Source organism: Peromyscus californicus, unplaced genomic scaffold (assembly GCF_007827085.1).
Source record: "Peromyscus californicus insignis strain IS unplaced genomic scaffold, ASM782708v3 Scaffold_4__1_contigs__length_199733344, whole genome shotgun sequence".
NCBI classification, from domain to species: domain Eukaryota; kingdom Metazoa; phylum Chordata; class Mammalia; order Rodentia; family Cricetidae; genus Peromyscus; species Peromyscus californicus.
In genome coordinates, this window is record NW_026294562.1 from 72,114,871 (window position 1) to 72,137,902 (window position 23,032).

The following is a 23,032-nucleotide window of genomic DNA, read 5'->3' on the forward strand; positions in this document are numbered from 1 at the left end:
GCTGAGGAACTTCTGATCCTTCTGCCTCTGCCTCCCAGGTGTTGGGCCTACAGGTGTGTATGATTCCAAGCCCCTCGCTATGCTAGGGTCAAATCCAGGACTTTGTACTTGTCAGGCAAGCACCTTGCCAAGTGAGTACATCCCAGCCACAGCGAGTCATTTCATATGATATACAAACTGGAAGCTTAATCACAGGTAAGGCAATCTACACATTAGAGAAAACAGTAAAGAAAGAAATATTACCGGGTGACGTTGTCATTTCTGTGGCTGCTGCTGAAATGGCAAAGCAGACAAAAACTTAGGAGGTCATTTTTATTTAAAAAGCTGGCACATGAGATACATTAAAATCCCATACAGACGGCTTCTGGAATGTGGAACTAAACCAAAAGACAGAGTTGGTTGTTTTGTTTTCATTTTTTTGTTCTTTACTGTTTGTTTGGTTTTTTATTTTTTGCTGAGACTGAAATAAAAATGGGCTGTATGAAGACAGGAAGCTGGAAATGTTCACTGGCTACGGACAGTTTGTTCCTCTAGGTAAGGTCAGAAAGCTACTTCTCCGGTGCAATGAAGAGGATGTGTTTTTCAGGGTGGCAAATTACTAGGCGCCTTCCTCATTCAGTCCTTAGACTGATAATGCTGACTTCTCATTTACACCAAATAGGGTTGTAACACAATGCTGAGTTGTCTGAACACTGGATAAAAAATTCCTTACAATAATAAAGCATATTATCACCCTAGATTCGCTCTTCATTCAAATTTGTTCAGATTCTATCATAGTTAACTGCATAAGTGATTGCAGCCCTCCTTACGAATGCTCTTTTGTTCAGTAACCACAGCATCGGCGCCTGGACAGCTCTGCCTGGTTCACAGAGTGCTCAAGGGATACATATTAAACAAGCAGTCAACACAGAGACTCTTTACTGGTCCAGGTGCTGAGGATAAGTGATTATTAAGTGCTCAGCTCTAAACTAGACATCTATACCGACCCCCTCAAGGCTCAGGGAATGATGAGGAAGTGGGGGGCAGAAAGGATGTAAGGACTGGAGGATGGAGGGGGTGCCATGTCTTCTGAGCATGATATGGCTGTTGCCCCCATGACTCACTGCAGTTACGAATATCTGCACAAGGTGAAGCCAGCAACATCAGTCAATGCACCGTGAGACAGATTAACCAGATTCAGTGGATGACAGAAAAAGAAAGAACAGGACATGAAAGGAGGGAGGGGACATGTTGGGTGGGATCCAGGTATCCAGGGAAAGCAGGAAGAGGAAACTGGGGCTTGATCAAGATACATTGATTGAAATTGTCAAAGGATAAATAAAGTTTAAAAAGAAATATATATTAAGTAAATAGATGAATGACTTCCATTTTCTTATCCTAGTCTCTGCCCTATTTAAGAGATGCTTGGCCGTGGTTATTTTCATTTTGTCTTATTTTCTTCTCTTTTTACTGTCTGTTGGGGTGGAGCAAAAGAAAACATAATGCATAAACCTTGCTGAATTAAGCAAAGACAGATGGACAGACAGGAAGGAAGGAAGGGAGGGAGGGAGGGAGGGGGGAGGGAGGGAGGAAGGAAGGAAGACAGGTAGACAGCAGGAAACCATCCCAAGTGAGAGGCCAAAAGGAAACAGTTTAAACTAGCAAGAGAAACTGGATTGTGTTCATAGAATTCTGCAGTGGTTAGTGGACAGAGCACCTGGAGAGCCCTCAAAGAGAGTACAGTCTGAAGGCTCTAAGGGGAGCTCATAGGTGTTGAGTCAAGCAGGGCACACTGAGGGAGGCCAGGAGTGATGGGGGGCTCCCAGAAGCAAGCGGAGGGTAGGCAGTGGGGCTGCATATTATGTACTACTGCCCCAGAAAGCCTCAGAACATTGAGACAGGGCCCTGGGCATGATTAGTAGACCCCAACAGTCTCCAAATGTTCCCATGTTAATTTCCAGGACCCACACCGAGAATCATTGACGAAGCCAGCAGCAGGTACCTGAGCAGATGGCACTGGCGTCTTCATGGTGGCCACAGTTGTGGACAGACAAGCCTTGGTGTTGGCACTGGCCCAGCGAGGTCTCACTGCCCTGGCACTGCACATCGTCCAGGAAGATGCTCCCCACGCCCTCTCCAAAGTGGCTACTCCCAAGGGCGCTGACACCCTCCCCACAGTTCAGCTGCCGGCATACCACATGGGCATCCTCGATTCCCCAAAGGTCGTCGCAAACAGTGCCCCATGTGCCATTGTGGTGGACTTCCACTCTGCCTTCACAGCGGTTCTTTCCATCCACCAACCTGATCATGAGCTGGCCTGGGGAAGACTCAGAGGTTAGTCCTGGAGTGGCATGGGCATCATGGAGGGCTTTTCTTTAGTTCTGGATACAATCCCTCTAAACCTCAGAACTGTAGGAACTCGGGCCTCCTGCCTCCAGGCCCCCCAGGACTACCCTGAATTAATGATTGTAAATGCAGTGACCTGCTTTCCCTGGCTAATTCTGATTTCTTATCTTCAGACTAAAAATATGTTAAAGTTATGGCAATGATAATCACATCCTTGGATCCAAACCGCCAAATCCATAGGCATTGGTGTTAAATATGTCAAACTCGTTTCATTTTTTCCCCCTTTTCTTGTCCCTGGGTGCAATTTCAAAGTTAAAATCCTCTAAGAAGCAGAGGGAAGGCATGCAGTAAAAGTCCATATGAATAGCCTTTCCTTCAGTTCAGCTTACTCCTTTGCAATCCCAGGGAAGCGGAGCTCTAGCTAGCCAGTGATAGTGCAGGCTATAACCTTGGGGAGGTTCCTAGAAAGATCCAATAATTAGGAAGTAGTGGGAGAAGCCATGGGAGTATTACCAACTGAGGGAGCCACTTCTGCCAAAGCTGAGGCAACGCTAACAGCTGAAAGAGACAACGAGAAGCATTCACATCAGTGGAGGAGGTTCATTTGATAAAATACCACAGGCCGAGTGGACAGGAATCCTCCTCATGTCCATGTGATGGGGCGCGCGCGCGTGCGCGCGCACACACACACACACACACACACACACACACACACACACACACGTGGTTTGGTCATATGTTAAAGAGCCAGCCCATGCAAACAATGTCTCTGAACTACCTTCCCATCACCTGACTTGCTAATCCTCACTGAAAACATCGTTAGACCTTACAGGCAGGTGGCATTTTGGGGATTTGTGACCGCAAAACAGGAAATGAGAGTTTTTTATTCCCTGGCCCCAGGAAACTAACTCTTCAGATAGAAACAAAACAAGACAACCAGTGAACTGATAGAGTGGAGGAGACAGCCTCTCCTCACCTTGATCTTCATACCATCTCCCCACCTCACCTCTGCCTGTTCCTCTAGAGGGTAGAGAATGAGTAGTCCTGGGCATTAGTGAGGCCTGGCAGTAGGACAAGGTTATAGAGTTTTTGGTAAAGTTCTTTTTTGAGTGGTAACCTTAACTTGTCCCTTGTGGCAAGAAAGTCCCAACACCAGCAATCAGCAATGAGGACAGTATCAGTATAATCAAGCTGCCTGAAATTTCATCATGAGGACTTGGGAGTTTGATGCACATAGAAGGACCGTTCCCAGGAGTTAAAAACCACCCTACAGCAGGGCATCACTCTGGCTTCCAGGTATATTATTACTTCTGCATGTAAAGCCTGGAACACAGGCTGTGACAATGGACAGTGGACCCTCATTTCCTGACACTAGGGTGACCAATGTTGTTAGCTGTTGGAGTCCAAGGATGCTTGAGAGGCATGAGGCTCTTGGTGCTAATGCCGGGGTAAGTTCGCCCCTAATGCCGGGGTAAGTTCGCCCCAGCAGGGACCCCGAGCCCTTCTGTGTGGTTGTATCTGGTTTGCTGCTTGGTAAAAAAAAATGAAGTCCCAACAGAGACTGGGTACCTGAACAGATGGCTCCTGCATCCTCATGGTGATCACAGTTGTGCACAGACAGGCCGAGGTGGCGGCAGTGCCCTAGGTTGGTCTCTGTGCCCAAGCACTTCACATCGTCTAGGAAGATGGGGCCAGAACCATCGCCAAACAGACTGCTCCTGGGGGCCGCCAGGGCCACCCCACAGCCCAGTTGTTGACATACCACTTGGGCAGCCTGTATGCTCCAAAGATCATCACACACAGACCCCCAGGTCCCATTGAAGTAGACTTCTACACGGCCCTCACACTGGCTGTTCCCATTGACCAGTCTCACCAGCTGCAGATCTGCAGGAGCCAAAGGACAAATCAGCTGAGGGTCCTTCAGAGCTCAGAGAGAACAGCGCATCAAGCTAGAGAATCCTAGCCTGGGATGTGACCTGCTGTTGGGGTAACAAGCACCTGTCTGTGAAAGGCTGTGCTGACGTGGGAGACCTATATACACAAAGGAACACATATGACCACTTTCTGTGCTGGAAATTTAATGTGTTTCTATCTACGTTGGGTTGTCATCCTGGGCAGTTTTATTATGGGAATGGAGGCCACAGGCTAGCATTGAGGAAGACGTACCTAAAAAAATACCATGCTTCCATGGAGCTGTTTCTCTAGTCCTCTTTTTACCCTTTCTTTTGAGGTAAGAGTCTCACTAATTTTCCTACGTTGGCTAGACCGAACTCCCAGGCAGCCTTGGAACACGCAATTCTCCTGTCCTAGTCTCCAGGTCTTTGACGCAATGCACACGGCTCACTGTTTCTAGGGTCCTTTTTCATAAAGCCGCTTTTCTTTTTTCTTTTCTTTCTTTTTTTTTTGTTTTTTCGAGACAGAGTTTCTCTGTGTAGCTTTGCACCTTTCCTGGATCTCGTTCTGTAGATCAGGCTGGCCTCGAACTCACAGAGATCCACCTGCCTTTGCCTCCCAAGTGCTGGGATCAAAGGCGTGCGCCACCACCGCCCGGCTAAGCCACTTTTCTAAAAACAAGGCAGCTGCAGGCTGAGAGTTCTGGCTGTATTTCTAACCTGGTTCCCTCAGATAGGACGTAATTTACAAAATAAAGTTAGTTGTTCATCACTTGAATCCAGAAAATGTAAAGTATCTATCAGAGATACAGCGTCCCTGAGGCAAGGTGGGGAATTAACCAGGAAGAAGACCCTCTGAACTAAAACAGATGAAGTCAATTCCCAGAGTCTGAACCCTCAGAACTGGGGTGGGCTCTTTTCAAGGGTTGACTAGGGCACAATGTGGAGCCTGGTCTTGGAACATCAGATTCTGCAGTTGAGATGGGTGGGTAAATTGGCTCTCTCCTTGAAAAGACCTCCATAATAGAAGCTACATGTGACAAGCTCTAATGAACTTCTTTGCTATGTAGCACCAGATCCATAGGCCATGGAAATAATGTTCTGTGTGTGTGTGTGTGTGTGTGTGTGTGTGTGTGTGTGTGTGTGTGTGTGTGTTTGCATGTGTGTGTGTACACACTTGCACTTGCCTGTATAGGTTAGATTAGATTTCACCCCAGGTTTATTCTTCAGGATGCCTTCTATTTTGTGTTTTGAGAATATTGGGTCTCTTATTTTTACCTGGAACTTCTTGATTTGGCTTGACTGGCTGGCCAGCAATCCCCAGAGAGCTGTCTGTCTCCACTTGTCCCAAACTGGGATTGCAAGCATGTGCTGCCGTGCCTGGGCCTGGGGACTGAACCAGGTCCTTCTGCTCACATGGCTAGCATTTTACCTACTGAGCCGTCTTCCAGGCCTCCTGGGCTTCATTTCTGTTAGTCACAAACAGCCTCAGAGCAAAGAGTCACAGACTGTAAGAGTGAGGACGTACCTATTGGATGGAAACCATGTGGATGTCCCTCAGGAGCTGAAGTAGCTGTACAGGTAAGAACGGGGAAGTGGGAGGAAGTCATCATAAATACATCCGAAGCAAATAAAAGGCCAGTTCATACCCTAACGTGCCATCTAAATCATAGAAGTGAGTTTGCCTTTAAGCAACCCTGCTGAGTAGCTGATCAGATAGTTTCCCATTTAAAATGCGACAATGGCTCATGCATGTGTGTGCATTATCCTACATAAGAACGAGACATCAAGTTCATGTTGGGATTGTGAAGCTGTGGCCTCATAGCAGGATCTCACTGTCAGGTCACCAACCTCATCCCAGGTCCCGAGTGTAGGCTGCAGATCGAGAAGGAGCCCCTGCCCCCGGGTTCATCTGCCCCTAGGACCACCTGCCCTCCTTGGCCTCCCAAGGCCTCTGTTACATGAACATCTATTTTGGGTCAAAAACTGGTATTATGGTTTCCTGCTGAAATGTGGCATTCATGTGCAGAAAGGATGGCACACCAATATGTTAACATCCAGAATGCCTTTTCTCTGGGTGTATGGCAGGCCCCCAGGGACTGAGGGACAACAATCTAGATCTCAGGGAATTGTCAAAAAAGAAAGAAAGAAAGAAAGAAAGAAAGAAAGAAAGAAAGAAAGAAAGAAAGAAAGAAAGAAAGAAAGAAAGAAAGAAAGAAAGAAAATGAAAGAGGAAAAAGAAAAAAGAAAAAGAAAACTCAGAAGAGAGACTCAGTGTGGTAACCCTATTGGTAAACTTTAGTCATTGGGCAGGAAATACAGTATTCATGAACTCACAGTTACCTGAATGTCCGGCAGCTGCAGAATCTATAGAGAGAAAGGAAACATGAGATGGTTGATATTAGAAACCACAATGGTGAAGTGACCTGAAGGACATGGTCTTTGTTTAATTGCAACTGAAGGAAGCTGGTGGGAGCAATTCTTCTTAAGCATCCAAGGCTGCCCTCCTCTGCTGTGGGCTTTCACTTGCCTAAAAATCCAGTCACATGATTCTGACAGAATTAATCTTAGTAACAAAAATTACAACAGCTAGCAATTTTGTGTAATTTACGGTTTCTTAGATGCTTGGCTAAGCATTGTATATGGGTTGTCTTGTCAATGCTTACCAACTCTATGAGGCCAGCACTATTATTTTCTTTATTGTAGGGCCTATTAATCTCTTCAGGCCCTTACTTTGAAAACAGTCACCCCAAGTATTGCAAGCATAGTTTTCAGTGTTGGCAAAGAAACCCACCACCCTGCCCATGAAGGCAGACTCAAGGTGTGCCAGCATTCAGGCTTGGCTTGGGGAGTTCTACAGCTGGTCTAAGATGGGCCTTCTCTCACCTGCACAGATGACACCAGCATCTTCCTGGTGCCCACAGTTGTGGGTGAGCCAGTCGCTGTGAGGGCACTGTGCCAAGGAAGACTCCTTTCCTGTGCAGTTGACATCATCAAGGAGGATGCTGCCTGACCCAGGGCTAAAACTGGTGCCTGGCAGGGCAGATAAAGCTGGACCACAGCCAAGCTGTCTGCAGACCACGTGGGCATCCTCTATGGACCAGTTGTCATCACACACGGTGCCCCAGGTGTTGGCATAGTACACCTCAACTCGGCCCTCACACCTGCTTGTCCCATTCACCAGCCGCAGGTCCAGACCTTGGTGGGCAATCCAAGAACAATCCCCTTGAGGGCTCATTCTTAAAGACTGCCAGAAATAGCAGCTATTTCCTGGGAGTCATGCATTGACCGTCAAGGATGGCAGACCCACTTCCTTTTCATTTCAAATTAAATCAATTCAATTCTTGTCCTTGGTACCATTCCATGTGTTTTCAAGATCGTGTTTGGTAAAGAAATGATTGTTCCTTGGCCAGCTGGACCAGGAACTTGCCCTGGGGTCCTCTTACTGCAAGTTGCAAGTCTTAGTTTCTGGTGCTCACAAAGTTGTTTTTTTTTTTTTTTATTTGTCATAAAGAGCTGTGCTAACTGGTGTGTGTGTGTGTGTGTGTGTGTGTGTGTGTGTGTGTGTGTGTGTGTCTGTCTGTCTGTCTGTCCGTCTGTCTGTCTCTGTGTGTGTGTGTGTCTGTGTGTGTGCCTGTGTGTGCACATGTATGTCTGTGCATGTGTACATTGATTAAGGGGTGATAGCAGCAAACACCAGGATCAAGAGTGTCCCATGTGTCAAGGTGTTCCAGGGAATGAGAAGGGCAGTCATTGCCTACCAATGCCCATAGTCAAAAGCTGTTGTGTCAGAAGAGAATAAAATGTCAGAAGACAGCCTAGGTCAGTTGCTAGGCAGAACTGGGTAAGGACAGCAAGGCACCCTGGGCCTTAACAGGAGCCAGCTTCCACACCAACCCCCTGCAAATTATCCTTGCTTCTTGCAGTATTTTCTAGTCCCAGATTTTCTAGATGGGCCAGGCATTCTCAGTCTCCTTCCAGTAGCAGCCATTAACAGGGCCAGCCTGAGCTAGGGAGGAGGGTGGGACTAGACAGTGTTCAGCAGGGACACATCTCCTCCAGCAATGCTGGATTCTGGGCTCAAACACTACAAAGGAAAGGTGACTGAGGAGTGGAGAAAAGGTTACCTGTTGTTGCAGACACCTCTGGCTGCTTTACCAATGATGCTAAAGATGGATAGAAAGCAAAAGAAGAAAATTACACTGCACCTTTGGTAAGTGTCAGGCATCTTCAACTCTGTCAATTTCCAGGGGGCTCTCCACCTTCAAGACTATCTACAGATAGCTTCAAATCACATCCCTTCCAGTATGTTTCTCTGTAAGGAGTAATCCTTCCATCCCTCAATCAACATGTACATAGTGAATACAAACTACTTTAGAAGCCCAAGAAAATCAGAGCCTGGGGGTGAACAGATTTTTTTAAAAATACAGTTTAAAAACAATGAAGCAGCCGGGCGGTGGTGGCGCACGCCTTTAATCCCAGCACTCGGGAGGCAGAGCCAGGCGGATCTCTGTGAGTTCGAGGCCAGCCTGGACTACCAAGTGAGTTCCTGGAAAGGCGCAAAGCTACACAGAGAAACCCTGTCTCGAAAAACCAAAAAAAAAAAAAAAAAAAAAAAAAAAAAAAAAAAAAAAAAAAAAAAAAAACAATGAAGCATCCTTTGAAGACCTCTGGCACCAGAATAACCCAAGCTGATGCTTCCTCTAAGGGCTTGGGGTCTTTCTCCCAATTCTTCTCTGCATGTTCAACTTTGCTCTTAAAGACCTGCCCTGAAGAGCAGTTAACCAAGTTTGAAATGTGGTAACTATTGGGCCGCAAAGAGCCAGGAGCAACTGTAAAAGTTAATGCTTTTGGCTTCTTTGTTCTTAGTCCTGCGGAGGAGAAAGCAGTATGCAGAGGGAAATGTTTACAGCGCTCTGACCCCGGGAACCAGAAGTTATGGCTGAGATCTACATAGCATGTTCTATCACATACCGAGCACCGTGCCAACCCCTCCCTCTGTACTAGGAAAGTCACCCAATCCCAACATATCCTGAGGATGCAAATGCCACCGTCCAACCTCCTCCCCCACATCCAGAGGAGGAAACAGAGACTTGGAATAATTCTGTGATTTGCTAGATTTAGTGATGATGAAGACAGGGTGTCTGGCCTCTAACTACTACCCTACTTCCCAGTGTAACTCTGCCAATGCAGATTAGAGTCAACCAATCAAGAACAACTGACATTACCTAAAATCGTATCACTCACGGGAGATGACGGTGCTGGGTGAGACAGAGAGGCTAGGAAAGACACAAGCAGAGTCAGGGGAGTCACCAAGTCACCTCTCTTCATCCTTTTAAACCCCACAGGTAAGACTGCTTATTTGAATTATTTGCTTGGGGAGGAACCAAAGCCAGATGTATGCCATCTGAGCATCTAAGAGTGACCCCGAATCACCACCTGAGGTTCTGGATTCCTAGGTCCATTATGTCCTGATAATGGATACTAGAATACAATTTCTTTCCTTTCCAGATAGTCACCTATATGAAGCATCTGTCTTACTAGTCAGTTTGGTTTTATAATTCTTATTTTTAAGTGAATTAAAGGTCAATCAATTACACACAAGATCCCATGCAGTCTAGGCTAGCCTCAAACTTGCTGTCAATTTGCTGTGTAGCTGTCATGTGGGTGCTGGGAACTGAACCTTGATCCTCTGGGAGAGCAGCCAGTGTTCTTAAGCATCTAGTCATATCCAGGCCCTACTAAATTTTTTTTAAAGATTTCTGATTCTGATAATGATTTCATTGTCACTGTGTATGGTGTTTTGAGGCAGACTGGCTCTCAGATATTTGGCTCATATATTTGAATGCTTGGTCCCCAGCTGGTGGAACTGTTCGGTTTTGTTGAAGGAGGTGTGTCCCTGGGGACAGGCTTTGAAGTTTCAAGAGCCTAAGGAATTCCCAATGAGCTCAATCTGCTTCTATGGGTGGATCAAGATGTGAACTCTCAGCTACTGCACCAGCACCATGCCTACCTGCTGCCATGCTCCTCATAAGGATCATGGACTCTAACCCTCTGGAACCATGAGCCCCAAAATGCTTTCTTGTATAAGTTGTCTTCATCATGCATGTTTTATCATAGCAATAGAAGAGTAACTAAGAAACTGTGCTTGTGTTGAATTGTGGTCTGTTCACAGCTTGTGGTCCAGGCTCTCTGTTTAAGCTGATGAAGTTTGAAGTGTCCTTGGAAAAGGAACTCACATAAGCAAAGAGTCAGGTTAAAGGAAATGGCTATGAAAATCACACCTTGAGTAGCAGGTGGGTATGCTGGCACAGTGGCCTGGGGACTGTCCTAAATTCCCTTCCTGCTTTATGTGTGGTGGGGCTGGAGGCTCCCAGAACTGGAAAGTCACTAACCCCTCAGAACCCAGCCCACCTGAGCAGATGACACCAGCATCCTCATGGTGGCCACAGTTGTGGGCAAACCAGCCACCGTGCAGGCACTGCCACAGTCTGGCTTCCATTCCCATACACTCCACATCATCCAGGACAATGGGGCCTAGGCCTCGCTCAAAATGTGCCCGGCCAGCGGCTGCCACAGCTCCACCACAGCCCAGCTGCCGGCACACCACCTGGGCGTCTCTCAGGTCCCAGCTGTCGTCACACACAGTACCCCAGCTGCTGTTGTAGTAGAGCTCCACACGACCTTCACATGGGTGGCTGCCATTGGCCAGTCTGAGTGCCACATCTGGAAAAGCAGACAAGCAGGGTCACCACCCTGAAGCCCCCCTTGGTTGACGAGCCCTCGAAGGTAAGAGGACATGTTCTCTGCCTTGACTAGCTTTGAGGGCTCAGTCCTCACACTGGGGAGGGCACTTGATGGCTTACAACTGGCTGCTGAGCACCTTGGGTTTGATACAAATGTGATATTTGACCCAAGGGATGTTTTTTCAACACCCCCCCCACACACACACACATACCCAGGGTTAATTTTATATTCCACAGAACCCAAAGAAGACTCTCAATAGCTTTTTATAAAGTGACAATATTGAGCACGCAAACATTGCTGCTCTATTGTTTGTGAACTCATTATCAACACAGCTTTGAATAAAACAGGTTCTAACATGGGGCCGGCTGAGTCCCCTTTCTCCGAACGGTTCATGGACCTCTAACCTCAGAAGATGTGTGCATCTAAGACCAGAGCAATGTGCTGAGCAAGAAGTCTCTCCAACTTACATCTCAGGAGCTGCAACTGACAAGAAGCCAGGGAACCACTCGCAAATCCCTAGCACCCAGTTGACTGAAGGTCCATCTGAGTTCAGTGCCACCACCAAGCAGGACCAGCAGCCGAAACAGTGGAAGGACCTACCTCTGTCTTTCTCATCTTGTAACAGAGACTCATAAGATGCATAGAATCCAATGTTGGTGACAATGTCGTCACTGTGGAACACCACGCTCATGTGGCTCGAAGAAGATGTAAATACTGGGATTGTTTCTGAACAGAATCTCCCCAGTGAAAATGATTCACTTTGTGGGCCATCAAAAATCTCAATGAAGTCGTAAGGGCAGCCATAGAAGTTTTCCATCCTGTGGATGAGATGGCGTCATTCAAGCTCCTTTCCGGGGCCCTTTTCTCCAGAAGTGACTTCCCAGATGGTAGCAGCAAGGGTCAGGCAAAGCTACTGCAAACCCATACCTCTTCCCATAGGTTGGAAGAAAAGGTTGACCCTACTGATGTGGCCAAAGGTACCTTTCTATTTCTAAATGTTTTTTTTAGTTTTGTATTGAAAGAAAGTATTTTCACACAATATCTTCTGCTCACATTTTCCCCTCACAGCTACTCCCCACTCAGCCAACTCCATGTCCTTTCTTTCTCTCTTTAAAAGACAAACAAGCAAACAACAAAAAAAACCACATAACACACACACACACACACACACACACACACACACACTACCCACAAAATGGAACTCAAAGTATACAAGCAAAACACCAATCAGACAAAAGAAATTCCCAAAAAAGTCTACAAAAATACCTTTAAATTCATTTTCTTTTAATTTGTCAAAAGTTTTAATTCAGCTGGGCGGTGGTGGCACATGCTTTTAAACCCAGCACTCAGGAGGCAGAGGCAGGCGGATCTCTGTGAGTTCAAGGCCAGCCTGGTCTACAGAGCAAGATCCAGGACAGGCACCAAAACTACACAGAGAAACCCTGTCTCGAAAAAAAAAGTTTTAATTCAATAATATCTTTTCAATGTGTGCTAAAAGCTCGTGGAACATAATTTAAGTGATAATGATGGCTTTTGGTAAGAAGGAAAATCTCCCATGCCCACTGATCCCCACACTTGATTCCGCTTCCCAGAAGCAGCTCTTTTTCCTTCCACAGGTAGCTTGCACACGAAGGGTGGCAGATTTGACAGTTGTCCACTGTTTTTTCAATCTCATTCTGTAGCAATAGTCACTTATTCTGTGACAGTAACATGTGGCTCTACCAAAAATCTGTTTAATGGATCTCCTGCAGATGGGCAAGTCGATTAATCCCAGTCACTGTCACTGTGTGCAAGCTGCACACTCTCCATGTTCTCACAGGACTTAAAGTTCTGGGATTTGTGTACTTACACTTTTGATCAATATTACAAGATACTTCAAGGTACAGCCCATTTGGGAGAAGTTTAGCCTTTTAATATTTTTATGTAATATTTATACATGCATGTACTATGCGCATTCTGACCTCCCCAATTCCTTCCTTTCCAATTCCTCCCCACTTTCCCTTCCAATTTTACATGCTCTCTCTCTCTTTTTTTAATTTTAGTTATTTTTACCTATTTGTTTATTTTGAGACAGGTCTCACAATGTAGCCCTGGCTGCCCTTGAACTCACAGAGATCTGCCTGCCTTTGCCTCTTGAATGCCGGATAAAAGGCATATGCTACCACATCCATTTTTATTTTGAATTTGCTACTCACTGAATCCATTCCGTGCATTCTGTACATGCATGGATACGGGACCTTCTACAGGAGCATGGGCAGCCTCTCAGGGCCTGCATCCCTGAAGACACGTGGCTCTCACTCTCCCAGTGGCCATCAGTTGCCAACAGCTTCTCAGACAGAGGTGGGACTTCCTGAGCCCCTCCCTGGTGTATGCTGGGATTTGGGCTGGCTTGGTGCTATGCAGGTCTTGTGAGGGGGGTTTCATGTTATGAGTTCAAGGGTGCCACGGCACTGCTATGTCTGGTGAAGCGGCGGTAAAACTGACGTATGCATAGCCAAGTAACGATAACTGTAAAAGCAGGAAATAGTTACTCACTTGACCACTTCAAAGGTGAGTCTGATGTGAGCACTAGTGTCCACTCGTATGTCCCAGGCACATACCACACTGGTGGGATATTTTTTAGGATACCAAGGACTGGAGAAGGAGCCTGAACTATTTGTGAGCAAACCACCACACTGGACATTTTCATCTGTAAAAAAAAAAAAAAAAAAAAAAGTGAGGAAATCCCGTGAGGAGACACCAACCTCTGATGCTTTCTGTTTTGTTTTATTTTTAGCAAGGTTAAGAGGAGACACATTGAAAGCAGAGGTAAAGAAAACAAGCTGAGTGTGTGTGGGGTGCACGTCTATAATCCCAGCACTGGGAAGGCTGAGACGGGATCTCAAATGTGCAGCAAGTATGAGCTATAGAGTCTGAAGCAAGATAATCATAACAACAAAAAGACGTGATGACAGCTTATGCTAGGGCTGCCTTTCCTTTTTTTGTTTTGATGCTTTTTTCTCGGGGTGTGTGTGTGTGTGTGTGTGTGTGTGTGTGTGTGTGTGTGTGTGCCTATGGAGGACAGAAGATGGCACTGGATCCCTTGGAACTGGGGTTACAAGAAGTTGTAAGCCACCTGATGTGGGTGTTGAGAATAGAACTGAGGTCCTTTGCAAGAACAGCAAGTACTCTCTTAACTGATGAGCCATGCCACCAGCCAGAAAAAAAAAATCTTTTTTGAGACAGGGCTCGAGTGGCTGAGGCTGACTACATAGCTGGGGGTGACCTTGAACTCCTGAGATCATCCAGCCTCCACCTCCTGAATGCTGGAATCATAGGCACGTACCATCATGACTTGTTTCATGCGGTGCTAGGGACTGAGCCCAGGGCTTCCTATGTGCTAGACAAGCTCTCTTCCAACTAAGCTACACCCCCAGTCTCAGCATCAGCCTTGACAGATGAAGATCATTCCCTTTGTGACGGGGAAATGATAGCAGCTAGAACTGAATGGGCCTTATGAACCCAGGTGCCCGGGTAGGTTTACATGTGCAAACCCAGTATGCTGTGCCGTAGAACAGATCAGTGATTCTCAATCTGTGGGTTGCGACCCTCACAGGGGTCACATAGCAGATAATTGTGATTCATAACAATAGCAAAATTACAGTTTTGAAGTAGCAACAAAATAATTTTGTGGTTTGGGGTCACCACAACACGAGGAACTGTCTTAAAGGGTGGCAATGTTCAGAAGGTTGGGGCTCTCCAATTGACTTTACTAAAAGAAATAATTGGGAGGCTGTTAAACTGATTCAAGATCTTAGTTCTGACATAAGCAAACCAAAGTCAACTCAGTGTAGATTGTCATAACCAATTAGGAACTGCCAACTCACCTCTAACTAGGAACTTCCCACTCTAATGATCCAAAGGAATACATTGGCACACTCTCACCAAGCAAACATTGGCCTTGCCTCCAACTTTGCCCTATCAAAGCCCGTCCTCCTGGTGGAGCCCCAAATGACCCCAGCTTGCAGCTACTCCGTTCAAAATGGCTATCTGCTCAAAATAAATCCTTTAAAGTTCTAAGGCACCAAAGCTTGTCTTTTAATAATTATATACAAGTTGGAGCTGAAATCAAAACCAAGATTAATTATCCAGTTAGTACTAAACTCTTGGATTTGGTGTGAGATAGCCATCGACTCCTATGAAGCAGCTTCTCACACAGCAGAAGAAGAAAGGGCATCAACCAGATATAGGATGAGTTAAAGTGGAAAGAGAAGCACATACAAGAGGAGCTGTAGTACCTGTCATGACGTCACCAGTGGAGTCTATGAAAATATACAGAAAAAAAAGTCATGATCAAGAATTTGTACTATATTTCATTTTTTTCTTAAAATACTGGAGACTGTTGACCTTCAGAGGCAATTATTCCCCTGCACTCAATGAACAGAGATGGCTCTGACTCTCAGGAGCTTGCACATTTGTACCTCAAGAATATGGAGGGGGCCACTGCAGACAACCTGGAATTTCTGGTTCCTTGCTCCATCTAGAACCTCATGACATGATCATCACTGCCAGCAGTTGCTCCTCTCTCTACTGAACCAGTAATGAGATTTCCTCTCTGGTGGGTCTGAACCTTCCCTTACTCTCTCCTGTCTTCTCACCCTCTGCAGCAGTTCAGTCCCACCATCTTGCCAACTGTAATAGGCGTTAGTGCCTTTGTTCATCAGAAATCAGAGTCTCTAATCAGGCCGCCCTCTCCAGCCCCAGAACTCAAATGGTAGCTGGGATGCTCACCCATGAGGGCCCTGACAACTGAGTGTTGACAGACAGTACCTGCTGGTCCTTGGCTTAGTGTGTCGTCAGCACCTATTCAAAGTCAAATGTGAGGGTGAGAGACAGATTAAATCAGGGGGTCACACGATTCCCTATAAAAATCAGGCTCTTGGTTTAGGATCAGACATGCTCTGTTTGGGCCATTGGAAAAGTAGAAGCAAAGCTCATCCAGGCCAGTGAAGGAATCAGTGAGCCGGAGTGAGGGAGCACACTATCTATACCCTTGTGGTTCAGGTACAGCATGGTGTTTGTTTGATTTTGGCCAGTCACTGGGACAACAGAGCCTCTGTAACAGAGATGAGCTCGGTCTTTAACCCAGGACCTCAGCCAGGCAATACTTATAGAACATGGCCCTGCATGTGGTGTTGGATATGCCTTTGAGGGCCTGATAAGCTGAGTACAGATGCTATTGTCTCTACTTTCCTGGAAGCTGTGGGTATGAACTGAAAATTCAGATGCTCTGGTTGTAGGACAGTTGGGCATTCACAGAACATTTGGTGAGTACTGGGTTATTACCAGCACCCAGGCATGTCAGGCCAGGTATACGTCTGCTAACACTGACCATTTATATAACTGCTATTTTGAGCACTTTACAGGTGCCAGAATCTAAGATCGAAAACTATCTCCTAAATAAATTGACTTAAAAATTGGCTCCAATCCCAGCGCTCATTGCTGACCGCTTGCCTGCTGGTATTGACATCTCCCTTCCCAATGGCTGGGGGTTGGCGAGGCTCTGTCTCTGAGGTGTGGTGCAAGCCATGCCACTCACCTGAGCAGACCACGCTGGCATCCTCATGGTGCCCACAGTTGTGGGAGAACCATCCGTGATGTGTGCATTGCCACACCTTGGCTTCATCCCCCATGCACTGCACATCGTCCAGCATGATATGGCCCACGCCTCTATCAAAGTAGCTCTCAGCTGGGGCTGACAAGGCCTTACCACAGCCCAGCTGCTGGCACACCACCCTGGCATCTGTCAGGTCCCAGCTGTCGTCACACACTGTACCCCAGGTACCATTGTAAGAGATCTCGACTCGGCCCTCACACCTGTGGCTGCCATTTACCAGTCTCAAGGCCATACCTAGGAGTGGAAAAATAGGCGCTTCTGAGATGTGGCATTGTCCTCATAGTCTAGGATCATCTGCATGTTGAAAAAAATGTTCTCCATGTTGGACCCTAGGAGTGGCCCTGTGACCTGATTCCCTAAAATAGTCTTGCTTTATGGCTGCTGAAGAGCAATTGATGCCTGCTAATTTTTTAACACCCCCCACCGTGTGTGTGTGTGTGTGTGTGTGTGTGTGTGTGTGTGTGTGTGTGTGTGTGTGTGTTTGCTTGTGTGAGTGTAGACACATTTGTGGATGTCAAAGGACACCTTTGGTTGTTGGGTCTTGCCTGGTTTGAGACAGGCCTCTTCTTCACCTATCTACATCCCATTCACACCAGTCTAGCAGGCTTGTGAGCTTCTGGGAATTTGGCTATCTCTGCCTCCCATTTTACAGGGATTACAGATATGTGCTACTGCACCCAGCTTTAAGGCTTCTGGGGGATCTGAACTCAGGTTCTTTACCCACTGAGCCATCTCCCAGTCCAGTATTTTAGAGTCTCATAAGCTCCCAAAAGTACCCCAGTTGGAGGCTAACTTACATTAAACACAGAGAGCTTTGGAATGTTCCTGCTCCCTGCTGTGGGACCTGGGAGGTCCACAAGTGTTCTGGATGGTGTGTGCTGATCACCTTTCTTCTGATCATCCAGTCAGAAGAAAGTAGATGGACAATTATACGCTGTGATAGTTCCAGAATGATCTTTCACACTACTTTATCCCTTCCTTTGGGAAGGGAGGGTCTCAGTGGGATTCTCTATTGGCACGCACAGATAATATGAGACAGGAGGTCTCAGCCATATGTTTCTAGATACTTTAGTAGAAGACAGTGACTGTGGCTGGCAGAGCAGAGATAAGGGCTATGACTGCAGTCATACCGAGTGTATGCCACAGTAGCAGAGGTGGACACACCAGGTGTGGTATAATTCAGGTCAGATTTTCAGTGCATCTTCTCTCTAAACGGGACAAGGCACAGGCAGATGTGCTTCCCGCAAGGTGCATGCCAGGATACCCACCATTCTGCTTTTCATCTTGGTGAACAGTGTTGTACAGAGCATAGAACCCTGTGTTGGTGATCATGGCGTCACTCTTGAACACCACTGTCATGGAGTTTGAAGAGGAGAGGAATGTGAGTTCTGCCCCAGCACAGACTTTGCCCATGGACAGTGAGGCAACTTGCTTTCCATCAAACACTTCGACAAAGTCATAAGGGCACCCGTAGATGTCTTCTAGCCTGAGCGGGTAAAGGCAGCATTAGTTCCCCCCCAGTCAATCAGCTCTGCCAACTCCTCCTTCCCACTCCTACTCATCACTCCACCTCTAAGAGCCCTTGAGTTTACCCCTACCCACATACCCCCCCCCACTATTCTGACTCACCTGGTCTATTTTGGTGGCCTCTATCTGGAAGCCTAGTTTCCAGCCTCTCTGAGCCTCTTCCCCTTTGTCCTAATAACTCTTTGACCCTCTGATTCAAGCCCTGCTTTGGGTGGTAGTCAGTGTCCATCAGAGACTCACAGAGTAAAACACTCAGGAAGACCTTGACTGGGGGAGATAACGACACCATAAAGAGGCCTAGCAGGAGGACTCATCTCACCAACGTCCCAAACTGCCTGCATTTCCATGAACCTGGACGATGACAGAGTTAACCTGGACAGTGGGTGGCAAGCATCCCACATGCTGTCTTCTTCTGCCTTGACCCTAGCCTAGTTTTACAGGTATTGATTGCTTTGACGTCATAGCGCATATTAACTTATCACTTCCTGAAAATTTCCACCAAAAATTTCACAGTTTGTTTCAGAACTGTTTGTCTTTCCATCTAGATGTGAACTCATGGCAGCAGAGGTCTTATCTATTTTGTTCAGCCCTCTAATCCCAGTCCTAGACAGGAGCCCACACAGAGTGGGAACGATCAGTACATATGGAAAGCTCTCTGGTGCTTATCTAACACAATAAATATTACGTAGCATGCAACATGATATGCATAATTTCTGAACTATAGCAAGTAGCCATCTGTGCCTCTGTTGTAAATTCTCATTGCAAACGCACTCACGGATATGTATAATATTATATTGTATATGTATTATACATATCCGTGAGTGCGTTTATATATATAGATATCTATCTATCTATCTATCTAGATAGATATATATATCCACAAACCCAACGGACACACTTTATACACAAACAGTTCTAGATTTTAATATCTGCCGTTGTACATCTATCCCAGTGAGTAAAAACCAAACACCTAAAACTAACACATTTTTGTTTTGTTTTTGAGACAGGGTCTCTCTATATAGCTATCTGTCTTGGAATTCACTGTGGGCACCAGGCTTCCCTGGACGTAGAGATCTTCCTGTCACTGCCTGCTAACTGCTGGGATTAAAGGCACCATGTCCAGCTATAAAAGAACCATTTTATTTTTTATTTTATTTATTTATTTATTTATTTATTTATTTATTTATTTATTTATTTATTTATTTTTGGTTTTTCAAGACAGGGCTTCTCTGTGTAATTTTGGTGCCTCTCCTGTATCTCGCACTGTAGACCAGGCTGCCCTCAAACTCACAGAGATCCGCCTGGCTCTGCCTCCCGAGTGCTGGGAGTAAAGGCATGCACCACCACTACACAGCTAAAAGAACCATTTTTAAAGGGGAAAAAAGTGGCAACACAATTTCTGTGTAAGGTACAACAGAGTGACAGTTACAGGTATTGAATTCAAATGGAAGCTGTACCCAGAGTGTTCCTGTGCAGAGGAGCCAAGAAAGCCCTTGAGGGACCTTGGCTTTGACTTGCAACATAACTAGCTGAACTTGAGCTATGTCTTGTAAATGATTGTATTGGGACTGAGTGGTATAGTGTTTGCATGGCAAGTATGGAGTTTTGGGTTCAAACCCAGTGGCTTAAAAATGAGAAATAAATGCCTATTTCTTTATTAAAGAAAGACAATTCAAGCTTGACCTGAAATAGTCAACATAATACATAGCTAGGGGCTTCCCAATGGGATGGACCAAATGAGGCAGTTCTACAGCTGCAGCCAAGCGAGCATTCTCTTTGCCTCACTTCTGTGTGCCTAGGAAGGCTTTCCTCTACAGTTCCTTAGTGCAGCTCCGGAATCAGTTCTTGTTAGTTACCTGATTCATGAATCCTTGTTGGCCAAATCAACTAAAAATGTCACTGTACCCCAGTTTACCCATTTTTATCAATCTGAAATGTTATTACTTCAGAAAGCAGGAACTCTTGGTGAGAATGAAATGGCAAAATTTAAATATAGTATAACTCAGAAATATCATCTACTTCTTTTGAGAGAGGGTCTCTTGTTGGTCTGGAGCTAAAGGACAGATGGCTTGCTAGCCACTGAGAATCAGCCTGTCTCTACCCCCCCCCCCACAGCAATGGGGTTACAAGTATGTATTACCACACTTAGCATTCTTATGTGGGTTCTGAGGGTCGAACTCAGATCCTCTTACTTGCCAGGCAAGCACTATCACCGACCGAGCTATCTTTCCAGCCACCACATACAGACGTAATTTTACCACTTAAATGTGAACCGAAGTTCCAAAGGTATGGTGATGTTTTATTTGTACTGAAATGTGATTTTAATTGTATGTTAATAAATAAAGTTGCCTGGGGGTCAGAGCTGATAGCAAGCCATAGCAGAAGTCTAGCAGTGGTAGCACACGCCCTTAATCCTGATCACATGACAGGCAGATCTCTGTGTGTTCAAGGATACCACCAGCTTGGAGACACACACCTTTAATCTCAATACCAACCATAGAAGACCTGGAGGTCTGTATAGACAGGCAGTGACGAGGAGGTCATGTGGTTGGGTTTACAACCAATGAGAAGGCAGAACAGAAAGTCTATAAGAAGACAGACACACAGGAAGTAGTTCTCTTGCTGAGGAGGACAGCAGTGGCAGTAAAGGGTAAGGCTTTTAGCTCTTAGCTTTTGCTCTGACCTCTTGGGCTTTTAACTTTGCAATTGACTCTGTGTTTCATATTTAACAATACGGTTAGATCTACACATAGGCATTGCAAAAGAAAAACAAATGAGCCTCAACATAGGTCAGGGCTTCTTGGTTTTAGTTTCACAACTGCGCTCAGGATGGTACTGGAAAACTCTTTTCTTGGGAGGGGTGGAGGGAGTTGTCTAGATCATCATAGGACATTCAGTAGCCTTGACCTCCATCCACTAGATGGCAGTGCTTCCTCCCTCAATTATGACACTCAAAAAAGACCCCAGACCTCTGGAAAATATCTTGTAGGCAGGCATAATCACCTTTAGTAGAGAAGCCCTTTGTAAATAAAAAAAAAAATTGTATAACTCAAGAAACAAGATGTAAACAACAATATATTTAGGTTTAAAACCATCAAACTCCAAAATCATCAACTTTCTCCCTGTTCTGGGCAATACATTAAACTACTTCATAATCAGTGTGCTTTAAAACTATAGGAGGAATTTATGTTGCAAAAATTATTTAGATTACAGGAGATTTGGGGCATTACAACTGCTTGGAATAGTGAAAGAGTGGCATGCTCCACGTCACTGCCCACACTTCTTACACCTATAAAGGTAGCGCTCTGATTGTTGACTGCTGTGACTAATGAATGCAGGTAGAAGGAAATGCAGAGGTCTGGGACACACTGAGAGACAAAGTCAGGAAGAGAGAATGACCCTGATGTGACAACATAGAAAGATGAAACCATGGCTGCATAGTATCTGGAAAGGTTGGTTTTTGGTTTTTTGTTTTGTTTTGTTTTTTGTTTTCATTAAGAAGTTACCTATATTCTAGGGGGGAGGGGCTTGGTTCTGCCTAAATTGAATGTACCAGGCTTTGCTGACTCCTCATAGTAGTCCTTATCCTTTTGGAGAAGGGATGGGGGGTGGGTCAGGGTGAGGGGAAAGGCTAGGGGAAGTGGGAGGAGGGATGAGCAGGGATCTGTGGTTGGTACGTAAAATGAAATAAAAAAAGAAAAAAGAAGAAAAGAAGTTGCCTATATGAATAGATGCATGTGTATGCAGGCGGCCCTCTGCATCTAAAAAGTCAACTAAATGTGACTCAAAAATATTTGACATAAACCTTGGTGCTGAACATGTGCCGGCTATTTCTTGTCACTGTTCCAGAAACAATACAGTATAACAATGATTTGTTCCATGTTTACATTGCATTTCTTGGGTATCCTAATAACATGGGATGATTTAAAGTACACAGGAAAATGTACAAGGGTTATATCCAAATTCTATAATATTTTATATAAAAGATTTAGACTTCTGTGGTAGCTGAGGGGGCTCTTGGAGCCAATCTGTGAACACCAAGGGACAACTATATATATGATATATAAAATGTAGACACATAAATGTGTACATGTAAATATACATCAAAATATGATTGTTTTCAAATGGATGATGATTGGTGAAAGAGCAGGGAGCACAGGTACTCGATGGGAGAAATGAATAAAACCCTTTAATTTGTTGAAGGAAATTTTCTAGCAGGGGATCTGATAGAAATTCTTGAAGGAAAAAGCAACTATACTTATATCACATAGTATCTGATAAAGGATGATCAGACAATGAAAAGGGGAAGACCAGATATGCATCTTGCAGAAGGAAGAAACTTATATGTGATGGAGCAGGGGCAAAGTCTGCTGGTGTGGACCTCCCAGCTAGAGCTCCATGTCTCCATGTCTGGGTGTTCATGGGTATTACCTCAATGAATAGGATACGAGGATAATAGACGAAAAGACACCCACAACAAAGACCATCAGTGGTCACCTAAAATGTGAAAGGATTTCCTCCCCGTGGAAAGGCATTCCTCTTGGGGAATCACAGATTCAAATCTAGTCCAGCCATTAAGTAGAGAAAGGCAAAGCTGCTTACTTCAGGCTTGGGATCGTCAGCTCTATGTTGAACTTCTCAGCCACATGTATCTCCCAGACGCATTCCATGTCAGTGGGGTAGTTCGTAGGATACCAGGGACTGGAGAAGGAGCCCGAGTGACTTGAAATTACTCCTCCACAAGAATTACTTCCTTCTGTGAAAGCAGATGAGAGACCTGCGGGTGGCATCTTCAGGAATGCATTTGGCATTTTCTCAGATGCAGAATCCAGAATTGCATTACTATAATTCTACATTGGGAATCATAAAATGGGAAGAGAATTGG

At 45.5% G+C, this 23,032-nt stretch overlaps 1 protein-coding gene across 1 annotated transcript in view; it reads right to left on the reverse strand.

Moving 5' to 3' along the window:
* LOC128123830 (deleted in malignant brain tumors 1 protein-like) overlaps positions 1–23,032 on the reverse strand; it is a 118,083-nt gene that overhangs the window by 36,351 nt on the left and 58,700 nt on the right. Inside the window, exons 24-39 of the mRNA XM_052760125.1 lie at positions 22,750–22,903; positions 17,889–18,106; positions 16,543–16,854; positions 15,602–15,654; positions 13,500–13,639; positions 11,565–11,782; positions 10,632–10,943; positions 9,446–9,496; positions 8,345–8,383; positions 7,104–7,415; positions 6,561–6,584; positions 5,746–5,790; positions 3,895–4,209; positions 2,839–2,883; positions 1,982–2,296; positions 213–273 (exon numbers count right to left, since the gene is read on the reverse strand). Of these exons, the coding sequence (XP_052616085.1) occupies positions 213–273; positions 1,982–2,296; positions 2,839–2,883; positions 3,895–4,209; positions 5,746–5,790; positions 6,561–6,584; positions 7,104–7,415; positions 8,345–8,383; positions 9,446–9,496; positions 10,632–10,943; positions 11,565–11,782; positions 13,500–13,639; positions 15,602–15,654; positions 16,543–16,854; positions 17,889–18,106; positions 22,750–22,903 (2,614 nt within the window). The remainder of the gene's footprint in view (positions 1–212; positions 274–1,981; positions 2,297–2,838; positions 2,884–3,894; positions 4,210–5,745; positions 5,791–6,560; positions 6,585–7,103; positions 7,416–8,344; positions 8,384–9,445; positions 9,497–10,631; positions 10,944–11,564; positions 11,783–13,499; positions 13,640–15,601; positions 15,655–16,542; positions 16,855–17,888; positions 18,107–22,749; positions 22,904–23,032) is intronic.